The 17512-nt window shown below is 41.4% G+C and overlaps 2 protein-coding genes across 17 annotated transcripts in view; one reads left to right on the forward strand and one right to left on the reverse strand.

Moving 5' to 3' along the window:
* EIF4G3 (eukaryotic translation initiation factor 4 gamma 3) overlaps positions 1-17512 on the forward strand; it is a 371961-nt gene that overhangs the window by 16163 nt on the left and 338286 nt on the right. The gene's annotated exons all lie outside the window — the stretch shown is intronic.
* LOC111547726 (cytochrome c oxidase subunit 7C, mitochondrial-like) lies at positions 9771-10094 on the reverse strand. Its single transcript, XM_023219752.2, has one exon. The coding sequence runs from the start codon at positions 10092-10094 to the stop codon at positions 9918-9920; it is 177 nt and encodes a 58-aa protein (XP_023075520.1). The 3' UTR covers positions 9771-9917.

Genomic DNA, 17512 nt, shown 5'->3' on the forward strand with positions numbered 1-17512 from the left:
TGTTCTTTCAAGAAGCCATCATCTTTTTTTTGTTTGAGATGGAGTTTTGCTCTTGTTGCCCAAGCTGGAGTGCAATAGCGCAATCTCGGCTCACTGCAACCTCTTGAATCCCAGGTTCAAGCGATTGTCCTGCCTCAGCCTCCTGAGTAGCTGGGATTACAGGTGCGCATCAGTACTCCCGGCTGCTTTTTTTTTTTAATTTTTATTTTTAGTAGAGACGGGGTTTCTCCATGTTGGCCAGGCTGGTCTCAAACTCCTGACCTCAGGTCACCTGCCCACCTCAGCCTCCCGAAGTGCTGGGATTACAGGTGTTGAGCCACTGCACCTGGCCTTTTTTTTTTTTTTTTTTTAATGAGACGGTGTTGCTGTGTTCCCCAGACTGGAGTGAAGTGGCTTGATCACGGCTCACTGTGACCTCAACCTCCCTGGCCTAAGAGATCTCCCACCTCAGCCTCCCGAGTACCTGGGACTATAGGCATGATGGGCGTGCACCACCATACCTGGCTAAATTTTTTTTTTTTTTTGAGAGGAGTCTTGCTCTGTCACCCAGGCTGGAGTGCACTGGCATGATCTTGGCTCACTGCTACCTCCGCCTCGTGGGTTCAAGCAATTCTCCTGCCTCAGCTTCCAGAGTACCTAGGATTACAGGCACCTGCCATCATGCCTGGCTAACTTTTTGTATTTTTGTAGAGATGGGGTTTCACCATGTTGCTCAGGCTGATCTTGAACTCCCGACCTCAAGACTTCAAGGTGTGAGCCACCATGCCTGGCACCTGGATAATTTTTCAATTTTTTGTAGAGATGGTCTTACTATGTTGCCCAGGCTGGTCTCAAACTCCCAACCTCAGTTGATCTTCCGGCCTTGGCCTCCCAAAGTGCTAGGATTACAGGCATGAGCCACCATACCTGGCTTTTTTTTTTTTTTTAAATAATGTATTTTTAATGTATCAGCTGCCATTGGAGCCATAGTACCAAAGTGTGATCAGAAAATTAAGCTTTTTCTTGCATGCTATTTTTTTTTTTTTTTTTTGAGATGGAATCTCACTCTGTGTCAGACTGTAGTGTCACGATCTTGGGTCACTGCAGCCTCCACCTCCTGGGTTCAAGTGATTCTCCTGCCTCAGCCTCCCAAGCAGCTGGGATTACAAGTGTGTACCACCACGCCTGACTGATTTTTTTTGTGTTTTTAGTAGAGACAGGGTTTTGCCGTGTTGGCCAGGCTTGTCTCGAACTCCTGACCTCAGGTGATCTGCCCGCCTCGGCCTCCCATAGAGCTGGGATTACAGGCATGAGCCACCATGCTGGCCTTTTTTTTTTTTTTTTAAACCCCTGCTCTGTCTCCCAGGCTGAAGTGAAGTGGTTTGATCATAGCTCACTGCAATCTCGAACTCCTGGACTCAAGGGATCTTCCCATTTTAGCCTCCTGAGTAGCGGGGACTACAGGCACACACCACTGTGCCCAGCTAATTTTTAAAATTTTTGGAGAGATAGGGATAGGGGTCTCACTTTGTTTTCTGGTCTGATCGGAAACTCCTGGGCTTAAGCAATCCTCCTGCTTCAGCCTCCCAAAGTGTTGCGATTATAGGCCTGACCCACTGCACCCAGCCCTTGTTTTTTTATTTTTAAGCTTTGCCATCATCTGAGTTTCCCAACAATCATGTTCTTAATTCATGTTAATACATTATTAGAGTTCAAAAGGATTCCTTCTTATATTGCAGATAAAAGAAGGAAGTGTGTAGAAGATTCTTTCTTTTTTTTTTTTTGCGCCTCAAATTTGAAAGGCCTTCTATCTATAGATTGTACTAGGACCTGCAGATCCAATGTCTTTACTCCTCATAGGTAACAATTTGATTTAGTGAGAAAATATAGGTATTTCTGTTTTTGAGTTTTGTTAACAGCAAATTGTTTAAGATGGGATTAAAGGCCCCAAATATACTCTAGTTATCTTTGTGGAACCCATGGATGAACACCTAAAGAGAGAGAGAGAGAGAGAGAGAGAGAGTGTGTGTGTGTGTGTGTGTGTGTGTGTGTGTATGTGTGTATGTATGTACGTGCGTATACTCAAACCATTGGACTCAAACTCAGATTTTCTACTGCCTCAGCTTCTTGAGTAGGTGGAATTACAAGTTTATGCCACTGTGCCTGGTTTATGTTGTATTTTAGTGGTGTTAAATCTTGAGTATCAGGTCAGAGTGATTGTTTTAGTTGGAGGAGCTAAGTTGAAATAAATATTTGGTCATCATAAGTTACAGTTCATAAGCACTTTAAAAATAACCGCTTTTCTTCAATTAACTATATATTGGCTTGGCGTGGTGGCTCACGCCTGTAATTCTAACACTTTGGGAGGCCAAGGTGGGTGGATTGCTTGAGCTCAGGAGTTTGAAACCCGCCTGGGTAACATGGCAAAACCTCATCTCTACCAAAAATACAAAAGTTAGCTGGGTGTGGTGGTATGCGCCTCTGGTCCCAGCCACTTGGGAGGCTGAGGTGGGTGGATCGCTCGAGTCCAAGAGGTAGAGAGGCTGCAGTGAGTGGAGATCGTACCACTGCACTCCAGCCTGGGTGACAGAGTGAGACCTTGCCTCAAAAAAAAAAAAAAAAAAAAAAAAGCTATGTATTTATCAAATAGAGAGTCCAGGCACAGAAAGGAAGTTTTCTCATGCTTTCAGTGCTTTCAGTGACATTGAAGGCTTTGGTCAGTTCTTAAGGGCACCAGTGTGAAATTAGTTCTCGGTAAGGACAATTCTGAGAAACCACCACTTGGTCAAATAGCCTTTGGAAACTTACTGCTGGTTATTCTTTCTGATTTTCTTGGAATATTTTGAGAGAAAAGTCATTATTCCCTTTTATTCCAGAATCATGTTAATGAGGTTGCTTAACTGCTATTCAGCTGAAGGCTCAACTGAGTGTAAAAGGACAACTGGTAATGGTAAACTGAAGGAAAGACTAGTAGAATCTTGAGAAAGAATAAGAAAAAAGAGAAGAGAAATGTTATTGTTTTGATATTACAGATTAAGCTAACCACAGTACCTGATTCTTAGCAGGTGTACAATACTTATTTAATCAATAATTAATGGAGCAAATATTTATTAACTAACATTGTATGTCTGTGCTGTCTATTGAAGAATATACAAAAGAAACCTGAGGCTGGGTGTGATGGCTCACACGTGCAATCCCAGCACTTTGCAAGGGTAGACAGAAGGAGCACTTGAGCCTAGGAGTAGGAAGACCAACCCGGGCAACATAGGGAGACGCTGTCTCTACCAAAAAAAAAAAAAAAGAAAAGAAAAAATTAGCCACGTGTAGTGGTGAGTCCCAGCTGTGTGGGAAGAGCTAAAGCAGGAGGGTACCTCTAACCCAGGAGGTTGAAGCTGCAGTGAGTCGTGATCAATCATACCACTGCACTGCAGCCTGGGTAAGAAAGAGAGCAAAATCTTCTCTTTTAAAAAAAAAAAAAAAAAAAAAAAAAGAATTTACAGTACTCTCAAATGGAGGTAGGAGATCAGAAAGTCAGTGAGGATTAGAGGAATAGGAAGTAGTATTTGGGCTGACTTGAAGTTGAGGGGAAGGACATTTACAGTTGAGGGAAATGGTATGGGCAGAGTCGTCCGTGGTTAGGAAAAGGTGTATGGTGTTATTTGGGGTAGTCTGAAGACCCACTGGGCTAAAATAGAAAGCAGTGAATGTGCATCTGACAATTTTGGAGAACCTTTGGATATCTAACTGTATAATTTATCGTTTATTTATTTTTTTTGAGACAGGGTCTTGCTTTGTTGCCTAGGCTGGAGTGCAGTGGTATGATCATGGCTCACTGCAGCCTCAACCTCCCAGACTCATGCAATACTTCCGCCTCAACCTCCCAAATAGTAGGTACGACAAGTGGTCCCAGGTTGATATTTTGTAGAGACGAGGTTTCACTATGTTGCCTAGCCTGGTCTTGAACTCCTGGGCTCAAGCGATCCTCTGGCTCCGGCCTCCCAAAGTGCTGGGATTATAGATGTGAGCCCCTGTGCCCAGCCTAATTTTTCCAAGGTTTTCCAAGGTTTTGCTGAGGCACACCCTGTCTAGAGGGAAATGGAAAGGAAAGGGTGATCATATCATGAAAGCTATCATGAAGGAAGAAAAATAGGGATTTGAATATCTTTGATGAAAGAAGAGTTAAAATTGACTCCAGGGTTTTGAGACTAGAAAATGATGCTGTCAATGATGGAGTAAGAAAGATGTAGGATTTAATTGTATACATTGTTTTAAGATAGTGGTCAGATAAATTCAGTTTAGGGCATGTTGGATTTGAAATGAATGAAATGTCCAATTCATTTTACAAACAAATGGAGATAACTGAAGATGTTTGGAAATGGGGAGATGGGAAGTCAGATGAGCAGAAATGGTTGGAAAAACAAATCTGTGATAATATAAGCATAATGGAGAGGGAAGAGAAAAGCAAAGATTATTATTAGTCTATGCAGTGTCTGGTTACTTGAGGAGGATGAGGAAGCTTACAGAAAAGAGGAAGAAGCTGCTGAGAGAAAAGAGGAGGATCAAGGCAGCACAACCTTTAAACTATCCAGAATAGATTCCCACTGAGTTTTGTTTATGTAATTGGAGGAAGTGACATTTAATCCTTGACAGCTAGTTTTTGATTGAAGACTCTTGAGTTTTTTTTTTTTTTTTTTTTTTTGAGTCGGAGTCTCGCCCAGGATGGAGTGCACAGTCTCGGCTCACTGCAACCTCTGCCTCCCAGACTCACGCCACTTTCCTGCCTCAGCCTCCCGAGTAGCTGTAGGCACCTGCCACCATGCCCGGCCAATTCTGTGCATTTTTTTTTTAAGTAGAGACGGGGTTTTTACCATGTTAACCATTATGGTCTCGATCTCCTGACCTTGTGATCTGCCCACCTCAGCCTCCCAAAGTGCTGGGATTAGAGGCGTGAGCCACCGCGCCCGGTTTTTTTTTTTTTTGGAGACAGAGTTTCGCTCTTGTTGCCCAGGCTGGAGTGCAATGGCACGATCTCAACTCACTGCAGCCTCTGCCCTCCGGATTCAAGCGGTTCTCCCATCTCAGCCTCCTGAGTAGCTGGGACTACAGGCATGCGCCACCACGCCCAGCTGATTTTTGTATTTTTAGTAGAGATGGGGTTTCACCATGTTGGCCAGGCTAGTCTCGAATTCCTGACCTCAAGTGATCCGCCTGCCTCAGCCTCTCAAAGTGCTGGGATTACAGGCGTGAGCACCTGGCTTTTTGCGTGTTTCTTTACAAGTCTAAAATTAGTTCTTTAGGGCTTTGGTTTGGAGAGTTACGTTTAAGTTTATACTTTTGCTTATTTCCTATAATCACATTTTAGAAATAAAAACTTTTCAAAATATTTGTTTATTTTTTTGAGATGGAGTCTCATTCTTTCACCCAAAGTGGAAAGTGGCGCTGTCATAGTTCACTGCAAACTCCTGGGCTCAAGCTATTCTTCAGCATTAGCCTTCGAAGTGACTGAGATTAGATGTGTGAGGCACCGCACCTGGCTAAAATGTCAAAAATTTGAAAACCACTTGCTATCTCCCTAATAGGCTGCTATTGGGGTTCTGGGCAGTAGCTATTGTGAAATCATTAATTTGAACCTGGAGTTTTCAATAGAAGATTTTCATATGCTAATCAGGAATTAGGCAGAGCATGATAAACTCTGTTACTGTCCTTAGTTGATAAATTTTAAGCAGAAGTAAAGGAACTGTTTGAGTTAGCTTGTCTTGGCCTCATTATTGTGGGTTTTCTTTCTTTTTTTTTTTTTTTGGTGAAGGAGTCTCTCACTGTTGCCCAGGCTGGAATGCAGTGGTGCAATCTTGGCTCGCTGCACCCTCTGCCTCCTGGGTTCAAGCGATTCTCCTGCCTCAGCCTCCTGAGTAGCTGGGACTATAGGCGCCTGCCACTGCCAGCTAATTTTTGTGTTTTTAGTAGAGGCGGGGTTTCACAATGTTGGCCGGGATGGTCTTAATCTCTTGACCTCATGATCCTTCCGCCTCGGCCTCCCAAAGTGCTGGGATTATAGGTGTGAACCACTGGCGCCTGGCCGATGTATAATTTCTTAGACTTTTTGATATAATGAAAATAGCTTGTGGACGATGTGTTTGTGGGCCTAAGGCATCTTGCCCACATGTTGGGAACTCCTTTGTTAGCCCAGTATTTGAACCATTGGGAGCTGGTGATTTGGCAAGCTGTTTCGTATGGAGTGTTGAACAATGCAGAGCTGGGATACCTTCTGCCTAGATTCTAAAGAGAAGCCTGTGTTCTCGTTTGTGTATTCTGACTTGATCGTTTGGTAGATGTTTGGTAGATGTTAGAGCACTAAAAGGTGTGTCCTGGGCTAAGCACTGGGGAATTAGAAATAAGACATAACCTTTGTGTTCAAGAAACTTACAGTCCTAGCCTGGGCAACATAGCCAGGCTCTGTCTCAAAAAAAAAAAAAAAAATTTAGGCTGACATAGTAACGCCTGTGCCACTGTAGTTACAGTTACAAGAGGCTAAAATGGGAGGATGGCTTGAGGCCACGAGTTTGAGGCTGCTGTGAGCTATGATTGCGCCACTGTACTCCAGCTTTGGTGACCCGAGTGAGACCCTATCTCTTAAAAAAAAAAAAAAAATTGAAGAAACTTAAAGTCCTTGTTCAGAAGACAGATATGTAAGAAGGTAAACAGAAATCAGTAAGCAGAGGGCCTGTGAGAGCTCTGAGGAGGACCTCTTAGGGGGTGAATGGGAAAAGATTGAGAGAAATGAGGGAATTCAAAGGCTTCTTGGAGAAGGATACTCCTCTAAACTGAAACTAGAAGGATGAACAGACCATATGAAGGAGAGCAGTGGGATAAAGAGAATTCCAGCCAGGAATCAGTGATGCAGAGATTCAAGACAGTGAAAAATGACTTACTCCTTATTGGTAGAGCAAGGATTTGAAGGGTAGTGGACAGATAATCAGAGGCCACAGAAGGGCCTTATAAACCATGCTAAAAAGCTTGAAGATCACTCAGATGACAGTGAGAAGCTGTACTGAGAAGCCGACAGTGAGAAGCCGTCAGAGCTGTAGGCTAGGGAGTGACTGGCCAATTTGTGTTTTAGAAGGACCCTTCTGGAAGCTTGTTAGGAGGGAGGGTTGGGTTATATGTTTGTAGTGAATAATTCAAATCCAAGATTGATATGTGAATTAAATTTTTTACTTAGGACTTTTAAATAGATTTTATATACTTTTCATAAGGATGACTTTTCAGAATACCTTTTTTTCTTCAGTTTTTAAAATAGGTATAAAAAAGCTTGTATCTAGGTAAATTCCCATGATTGTTATCTAGTCTGCATTTAATATATACATATATGTATACATATATATATATATATATATTTTTGGAAACAAGGTCTTGCTCTATTGTCTAAGCTAGGGTTCAGTGGTATGGTCATGGCTCACTGCAGCCTTGACCTCCTGCGCTTGAGAGATCCTCTTACCTAAGCCTCCTGAGTAGCTGAGACCACAGGTGTGTACCACCCCACTTGGTTCATTTTTTTTTTTTTTGCCGGGCAGAGTGGCTCACGCCTGTAATCCCAGCACTTGGGGAGGCCAAGGCTGGTGGATCACCTGAGGTCAGGCGTTCGAGACCAGCCTGACCAATATGGTGAAACCTCATCTCTACTAAAAATACAAAAAGTTAGCCAGTCATGGTGGTGTGCACCTGTAGTCCCAACCACTTGGGAGGCTGAGACAGAAAAATTGCGTGAACCTGGAAGGCGGAGGTTGCAGTGAGCCGAGATTGCGCCACTGCACTCCAGCCTGGGCAACAGAGCTAGACAGAGATGGGGGTCCCCTTATGTTGCCCAGGCTATTCTCAAACTCTTGGGCTCAAGTAATCCTCCCGCCAGGATTACTTAAAAGTGTTAGGATATAGATGTGTGCCACTGTGCCTGGCCTACATATTTTATTTTAGTTTTTGAGATGGAGTTTCACTCTGTTGCCAAGGCTGGAGTGCAGTGGCATGATCTTGGGTCACTGCAGCCTCCGCCTCCCAGGTTCAAGCGATTCTCTTGTCTCAGCCTCCCGAGTAGCTGGGATTACAGGCATCTGCCACCAAGCCTAGGTAAGTTTTGTATTTTTAGTAGAGATGGGGTGTCTCTGTGTTGGCCAGGCTGGTCTCGAACTTCTGACCTCAAGTAATCTGCCTGCCTCAGCCTCCCAAAGTTCTGGGATTACAGGCGTGAGCCACTGTGCCCCGCTGGCCTATATATTTAAAAAATATATTTCTGTTTTCAGTTTCAGCCTTTGTTTATGGTTAGTGAGTGGTTAGTAGCAGGTTTGTAGTAGATAGTTTATAAGTGAGTAAAATTGAGGCATATTGTTTTAATACTCAAATAATGAGACAATAGTGAAAGTACCTGCTCATCAAAAGGTAGGACATCTTTTATCATAGTGCTAAAGAGATATATAGATGGAGAGATACATAGACGTATGGATACATAGCATATATCTACATCTCATTAATAGTTCAGCTAGAATTTGAAATGTTAGGTTAAATTGGCTGCCTTTGAATGAAAAAGGAACATCTATTTGTGTTCAGGGTGTAATGCTCAGATGAACCATTGGATATGAAACCAGAAAGCAGTTAGGAGGTGTTTTTCAGTTTAGTCCTTCACTGGAAACCAAAACTTTGAAAAATATATTTGGAGGGGAGGCTACTTATGACAGAATTCTCAAAGATGAACTACTTTTGACTCAGAAGTGAAACTGAGTTGAAATTACTTAAAACCAGAACAATAGATAATTTCATAGAATGTTGCAGGTTGTTTTGCCTTTCTGGCTCTCACAAAAAAGGTTAGTGATTGATATTGTAGCTGCATATTTTCTATTCCTTTCTCTGTACTTCAGTTAATAGCATTTTGTGATTAAAAAAAATAATGCCCTTGACTTACTTTTTTTTGTTGTTATTGAAAGCAGTTTTTCCTGTGTCTGAGCGTGTATAACATTAGTGGTCTACGTAGTTTGTTTATTGCAACTGGAGGCACATTCCTAGGCAAGAATGGTTTTTTAATGTTCAGTTATCCTATTTCCAGTAGGACGTCTTCAGAAATGAGCAAATTCCGTTAAACCAATAACTGTGATTTTGGTGGATAAGCACTTATACTAATTCTGCTTTGAGAAAAGAGATTGTTCACTCTACTTTAGGAACTACTAGCTAAGTCTGGTGCTTCTTAACCCTTAACTAAGAAAAATGAGGCTTGCTGACAATAGGTAGTTTTTACTGGCCTGTGAAACCCAACAGCGTGTTCAGCAATGTAAACCACAGCAGCTGTCTTTTGCTGGCTTCACTGTTGTTTGAAGTATAATGAAACTGCTTCTTGGCCAGGCTCGGTGGCGCATGCCTATAATCCCAACACTTTGGGAGGCCAAGGCGGGAGGATCACCCGAAGTCAGGAGTTCGAGACCAGCCTGGCCAACATGGTGAAATCCAGTCTCTACTAAAAATAGAAAAATTAGTGGGGTGTGGTGGTGCATGCCTGTAATCCCAGCTACTCAGGAGGCTGAGGCAGGAGAATCACTTGAACCTGGGAGGTGGAGGTTGCCCTGAGCCGAAATTGTGCCATTCATTGCACTGCAGCCTGGGTTACAAGAGCGAGACTCCGTCTCAAAAAAAAAAGAAGATTCTGGTTCTCTTTATTCTCAAGTCCCAGCATTCAATAATGCTGGATACTACAGTTGTTTATAGGCTAGAAGATGAGTCAGCAGGTATAGCCATTTGTGAGAAGCAGCTTCTTTTTTTTTTCATGTCATAAGTTTATTGACAAACATATCTAGTATGCCATGAGTTAGAGTTTGATCCATTTCCAGAGGCTGTATCTCTTAAAATACTCTTCATATCTGTTAAATGGACGAACTGAAACATCCTTAGGATTTAAGCAGTTAGTGTCTTACTATAAGGAAGGGTGCAGCAAATGCAGATCCAAAGTACAAACACATCTTAACTAGTAACGCCCACTTGTTTTCCACTGAAAATGGCAAATACTTCCCAGGACCCTCCTCATAGTGGCTCCTACGGACCACAGAGGTTGTGAACCTCCGGATCCTGTGGCCTAACATAGCGCTGCTGGAAGCTCTGCGAAAGGCGCAGAAACGGAGGACGGATGAAATGGCGGCACTTCATCAAGACCTTGTTTTCACGACCTTGTTCCCCCGTGCTGGAGAACCAGAATCTTAGAATGTGAGAGTTAGAATGGATTATGGAAATCTTTAACTCACCTCCTCCTTAAATGGCCTCAGCTGTTAAAAAGAAATGTTACTGTGGTAGCTGTCATAGTAGATAGTTAAAAGAATGATAGTGCTATTCAGAATGCCATTAGAATCTTCTAGATGAGTGAAGATGTTTGTCTAGGAGTCTTTGAGATGTAGTATCTTTTAGCTGCCCTTCAAAAATAACACATTCTGAAAGTGTCTGAAAGCTACTAGGGGCAGCACACATCCGGGCCTGCTATACACTTCAGGAGGACTGTGGGAAGAAGTAAAAATGAAGAGTGACCATTGTCCCTGAACATTTTCTAATCTAATTAGAAAATAGATTTGAGAAAGGAGGGAACTTTGGAGCATTTAGGAATCAATTTGTGATTATTTAAAAATTATTTTGGAGACAGCATATTCCTTTGTTTCCCAGGCTGGAGTGCAGTGGCTGTTCACAGATATAGTCATAGCTCACTGCAGCCTCGAACTCCTGGCCTCAAGCCATCCTTCTGCCTTGGCATCTTGAGTTGCTAGGATGACAGAGTGTGTACGTCGTGCTTGGCTTGAATGGATCTTTTACCTATGTATGATTTTGTAACATCATGCATTGGTTATTTGGAAGATTATACGATTATGCATCAGTTATTTTGAAGATAATTGTTCATTAAGTTATGTAAATTTTCCAAATGTTGATATATTTTTTATATGGCATAAAATCATGTTATTAATAGCTAATATCACTATGATCTTATAAGGAAAGTATTGTGGGAAGCTCTCTGGCTCATGGTAGTAGATACCAGCTTACTGTGACTTGTAACAGCTGGAAAGGTAATTGAAGTTGCATTAGGAAACAGTCTGGGAGTTGAAGGGAAATGGATTTTACTTTTATAAAAAAGTTTCATGTTGAAGGCCCTGTAGGGGGCATTTTATTTTTCTGGTTGCTTTTTTTTAGTGTTAGCAAGTTTGATTCCATCTAAGGAGTACGTAACCAAAAGTAGTTGGCCTTTTCAAATCTGTGAACCCAAAGATTTAAAAAAAAAATTTATTTGCTTTTATTTTATTTTTTTTATAGAGATAGGGTCTCGCTCTGTTTCCCAGGCCGGAGTACAGTGGCATCATCTTGGCTCATTGCAGCACCGACTTTCCAGGCTCAAACTATCCTTCTGCCTCAGCCTCCAGAGTAGCTGGGACTATAGGCATGTGCCACCATGCTCAGCTAACTCTTGAAATTTTTTGTAGAGATGGGATTTCACCATGTAGCTCAGGCTGTTCTCAGACTCCTAAGTTCAAGCAATTCACCTGCCTTGGCCTCCCAAAGTCTTGGGATTATAGGTTTGAGCCACCGTGCCTGGCCCGAAGAAATTGCTGTGATAGAATGTATAGTGTACTTCTGAGCTTGCCTGCTTTTTTTAGGTGCTTGGTTCCCTGTCAGTTATAGATCTGGGAGTCTTTAGAATTTCTTCTGAGCCTTTTAATCCCTCCATTCTCCAATCTGAAGCTAGACCTCAGAATTGTCTGATTAGAGTCCTGGATCAGTCTTACCTCATGGAATTGGTTTCAGTTTTTCCCTAGGCTTAGTTACTGTCTTCTTTTGTTTGAATTTAAGTCTGTTTTATCAAACTAGTATCTAGAGTGAGACAGGGGCTAGGATGAATCTCTTTCCAAGTGGAGTGGGTGATACAGTTTGATCTAGGAGTTTGTTTCTTGTGGCCCTAGGTAATGTAACAGAAACTGGACTGTTGCATTATATTTTGTTAGTATTCTAAGAGATTTTTTTAACATGCATTCAAGGGTTACCTTGAAATTAGCCCTGTTTTTTTTTTTATTTAATACAATTTGCTTTTATAGAATTATACTTTGAAAGTTGGTATTCAAATAAAGTCCTGATCTCATGTCATCTTTCAGGATAGTAAACCTTTTGAAACATGCTAAAGGCCTAGTAATATGACGTTCGGCAAATTACAGGCTATATAGGCATTGAAATACTATATAACCATTAAAAATGTTGCAGAAACATTTACTGATATAAAAAAGTGCACATTTTCTCTGTGGAAGTTAGTTAAAAATAGCATGTATAGTCAAATTTTATTTAAATACATTAGGAAAAGGTGCTTGATTATACAGTAGTGTTCATGTGGTTACTGGTTGCTGGTGAGATTAGGTCATTTGATTTCTTTCTGCAATAAGTAGTATTTTGTTTAACCATGTTATTGATTGATTGATTGATTGATGGAGTCTCACTGTGTTGCCCAGGCTGGAGTGCAGTGGTATGAATTTGGCTCACTGCAACCTCTGCCTCCCGAGTTCAAACAATTCTCATGCCTCAGCCTCCCAAGTATCTGGGATTACAGGCACGTGCCACCATGCCCAGCTAATTTTGTATTTTTAGTAGAGATGGGGTTTCACCCTGTTAGCCAGGCTGATCTCGAACTCCCGACCTCAGGTGATCCACTCGCCTCGACCTCCCAACGTGCTGGGATTACAGGTCTGAGCCACTGCACCTGGCCAGTTATTTTTATAATTAGCAAATTAAAGCTACTTCTATTTTGGAAAATGAAAACAAGTTAAAATTTGACTCCCCATGAACTCTTCATTCAGCGAAGATTAAATTACATTATTTTAAGACAGTGAAGAGGAATTTAAAATGCATTTAGATTTTCAACAGAAATCAAGGGAGTTTTTGTTGTTGTTGTTGACTATTAGTTGAGTAGAAGCTAAACTCATTAAGCATTGTGTTCTCCATTCTGATTAATGTTGGTTTTACTATAGAATCAGTATAGTGCCAATCTCACATTGTGATGAATTAGGTTTCCTCAAATTTTTCATGATGCTATGAAAAACGGTTTAAAGTGCTTGAGTATAGGCATCTTTTTTTTTTTAAACCTTATTTTAAATGACATGGCATATTATTGCAACATTTTTTATGATGCCTGCTTCATTGTTATTTTTGTTAAAGAGTTTCCATTTTAAAAGTCCTTTGCCGTCTTGTCCTTGCTGTCCTGGCTTTCATCTGGGACTGCAGCAAGGCTGAGCCAAAAATGGCTGCTGCTGCAGCAGGGGCGGGCATAGTATAGGACTTGGCTTCTGTGGTTCCTGTGAAGATGCAGGAAGAGAAGCTTGGGGAGAATGCCCTGAATCGGGATTCTCTTAATGGTTGTGGCCACAAGAATTGGGCTTTTCTTGTGGAAGAATTTCCATACTGTAGATTCTGCTGTTTGGAGGGAATGACACTGAGTATTGGGATTTACAGCATTAGTGGGGGACCCACCCTTTCTCTGCAGTAGAAGAAATCTTAGCTGATGCTGTCATTCACTGAGCAGGATTGGCTATTTTCAGAAAGCAGCAAGGCTTACCTGTCTGTGTCAGTTGATGACAGATACATGTCCAGAATGATGGTGATTTCTAGCTTGGTGGGTGAATATACTTAAATGCAAATTATCTCTCAGGGATGGAGTGGGTGGCATATAGTAGAGGATTAAAAAGGTCTTCCCTTTCGTGCAGCTCGTGTGAGGAATACTGTTCCATATAAAAAATATGCTTGGTATGTTAAGGTGAGAGATGGGGAGTGGTTTGAGCAGAGAATTAAAGTTGCTGTATGTGCTCTTTGGGCCACTCTCCAAGAGGAAATACACTGCCATTTGGATGGGTGAGTTTGTGCCTGAGTTCCTGTCCTTTCTGCCTGTGACTGGAGATAGGCATGATGTAAAAACACCAGGATCTGCTGCTTAGCAACCAGTAAAATACCGTATATCTGGATAGACAGTAACACAGTGCTTCATTCATTTCTCTTTCAGTGTGATGAAAAGAAAAGGCTTTTTTGCTTAAGAAACAGAAAAACCCCCGTTCTCTAGGAAAGCCGTATGTAATCATTGTGGAAAATACAGGAAAAGAAAAAAAGAACAACTGTTTACTCATAACTCTAACTCATTGATGTATTTTGATAAATTTTGTTGAGGGAATTTTTTGTTTACATATTATACATATTTTTGTACACATTTATGTACATATGGGTTGGCATATATGTGTTTATATGTATACACACATTTGCATAGCTGCAAATCATACTGTAAATGTAACTTTGTATTATTTTTCCTATTTTAACATACTGATATATTAACATTTGTTTCTTTTTTTTAGAGATAGAGTCTCTGTAGCTCAGGCTGGAGTACAGTAGCATGATCATAGCTCACTGTAACCTCCAGCTCCTGGGCTCAAGCTATCCTCCTGCCTCAGCTTACCCAGTCGCTGGGATTGCAGGCATGAGCCACCCTAACTGGCCAGTATAGTCACATTTCAGTAAACATTTTGAAGGCAACTTTAATGGCTTTATAATATTAGATACGTGACCGTGCCACAATTTACTGAAAACACATTCCTTATTGGTGGATTTTTGTTTTTTTGTTTTTTCTTTTTTTAACATGAGGATCTTGCTATGTTTCCTAGGCTGACTTTGAACTCCTGACTATCCTCCCACCTCAGCCTCTTGAGTTGCGGGGATTACAGACATGCACCATTTACTCGATTTTTAAGTTAACAGTTTGCTATTGAAAGGAGTGCTGAGACCAGGCAGGGTGGCTCATGCCTGTAATAACCAGCAGTTTGGGAGGCCAAGGTAGGCAGATTGCTTTAGGCCTGGGAGTTCAAGACCAACCTGGGCAACTTAGCAAGACCTTTATCTATGAAATTAGAAAAAAATTAGTGAGGCCTAATGGAGTGTGCCTGTAGCTGTGGTTACTTGGGATGTGAACTGGGAGGATTGCTTGAGCTCAGGAGTTTGAGGCTGCAGTGAGTTATGATTGTGCTATTGCACACTCCAGCTTGGGTGACAGAATGAGACTCTTCTCTTAAAAAGAAAAGAAAAAAAGGATTACTGGAAACCATCTTTGTGCATACTGCTTTTCAGTATTTTAGATATTTCCTTAGTAAAAGTAAAAATCACTGAGTCAACAGGTGTTGAACACTAGGAAAATTGATGTATATTACCAGATACGAATTTTCACTTTACCTGCAGTGTACCCTAGTGCTTGTTACATTTTTAAAATTGTTTTTATTGATACATAATACATGTACATATTTTCAGGTTCTGCTCTTTTTATCAGCATGAAATATTTCAGTCTTTCAATTTTTGTTAATTTGTTAGGTGAAAATGATAGACGGTTTTAGTTTGCATTTCTTTCATTACTTGTAAGGTTTATTTTTTCTCTCTCGTTTACTAGGCTTATATATATTTTTTGAGACGGAGTCTCACTCTTTCGCCCAGGTTGGAGTGCAGTGGCTGGATGTCCGCTCACTGCAAGCTCCACCTCCTGGGTTCACGCCATTCTCCTGCCTCAGCCTCCTGAGTAGCTGGGACTACAGGCTCCTACACCACGCCAGACTAATTTTGTTGTTGTGTTTTTAGTAGAGACGGGGTTTCACTGTGTTAGCCAGGATGGTCTTGATCTCCTGACCTTGTGATCCGCCCGCCTCAGCGTCGCAAAAAGTGCCGGGATTACAGGCGTGAGCGACCACACAGGCCATTTATTTCCTGTTTTGGAAATTATTTGTTCATATCCTAGGCTCATGTATTTTTTGAGATTTTGGTTTAGGTTCAACACTTAGCAAAGGCTGGGCGCGGTGACTCACGTCTGTATTCCCAGCACTTTGGGAGGCCTAGGAGGGCGGATCACAAGGTCAGGAGTTCGAGACCAGCCTGGCCAACATTAGTGAAACCCCGTCTCTACTAAAAATACAAAAAATTAGTCATGTGTGGTGGCAGGCACCTGTAATCCCAGCTACTCAGGAGGCTAAGGCAGGAGAATTGCTTGAACCCGGGAGGCGGAGGTTACCGTGAGCTGAGATTGCGCCATTGCACTCCAGCCTGGGCGACAGTGTGAGACTCTGTCTCAGAAAAAAAAAAAAAAAACTTAGCAAAATAATGCATGTGTTTTATAAATAATACAAATTATATAGATTTATTTATTTATTTATTTTTTGAGACAGAGTCTTGCCCTGTTGCCAGGCTGGAGTATAGTGGCACGATCTCAGCTCACTACAGCCTCCACCTCCCGGGTTCAAGAGATTCTCCTGCCTCAGCCTCCTGAATAACTGGGATTACAGGTGCCTGCCACCATGCCTGGCTAATTTTTTGTATTTTTAGTAGAGACGGTGTTTCACTCTGTTGGCCAGGCTGGTCTCGAACTCCTGACTTCGTGATCCACCCGCCTTGGCCTCCCAAAGTGCTGGGGGATTACAGGTGTGAACCACTGCACCTGGCCAATTATATAGGTACATACCTTCATATGATGTATTTTAAAATGGGAAAAACTCTTTTCACTTATACTTTCATGATTAAAGGTTATCACAGTTGACAGTTTGGTGTCTGTTCTTACCTTTTTGTATGCATTTACATATAAGGAGAAGAAGAGGGAGAGAGAGAAAAGCAGAGGTTTTAGAGGATGGACTGGAGCTGGGCTTTGGTTTGTGTCCTGAGTGCTGGAAATGTGAAGTATCGCCTTGGTGGACTTGGAGTCCCAGCTCTCTTGATTTAGTGCTGTATGTCTTAGGAAAGCGATTTAACCTGTTTGTGCCCCAGTATCTTTATATTTATATTTACAGAGAGTGATAGTTACAGACTCTGGTGTCTTGAGTTCTGTGGATTAAATGAGTTAATACATTTAGAATACTTAAAATAGTACCTGACAACCAGTGTTATATAGTAAAATAGGTATAGTAGTTGCTGTTAATATTATTATTGTATTACATTACTGTGTAAAAAGAATATAAGTAGGATTATACTGCCCATGCTTAGTGTCTCTTTATTTATGTATCATATAAATCTTTGCCGTGTCAATACATACAGACTGTTGTGTAGTCTAGTTGTACTATTATTTTTTTTCCTATTTGTGGATATTAATGTAGTTTTTAATGGATATTTTGATATTAAAGTTGTAGTGCATATCCTTGTACATATATATCTTTGTGTATATGAATTTTAGTAGAATGGAGTCCTGTAAATAGAATTGCTGAATTGGAAAGTATGTAAATAAAAGAGCAACAACTTGACAGTCACTTTTTCAATACTAAGAACTTTTCTTTCTGCTGCTTTTTTTGGGGGGTAGCAGTTGTACCTTATTTTATGACTTTAAACAATTTTTTTGAGATAGAGTCTTGCTCTGTTGCCCAGGCTGGAGTGCAGTGGCATGATCATGGCTCACTGCAGCCTTGACCTTCCCGGCCAAAGTGATCCTCCCACCTCAGCCCTCCAGATAATTAGGACCGTAGGTGTGCGCAGCCATGCTCAG

This window comes from Piliocolobus tephrosceles, chromosome 1 (genome assembly GCF_002776525.5).
Source record: "Piliocolobus tephrosceles isolate RC106 chromosome 1, ASM277652v3, whole genome shotgun sequence".
Lineage (NCBI taxonomy): Eukaryota > Metazoa > Chordata > Mammalia > Primates > Cercopithecidae > Piliocolobus > Piliocolobus tephrosceles.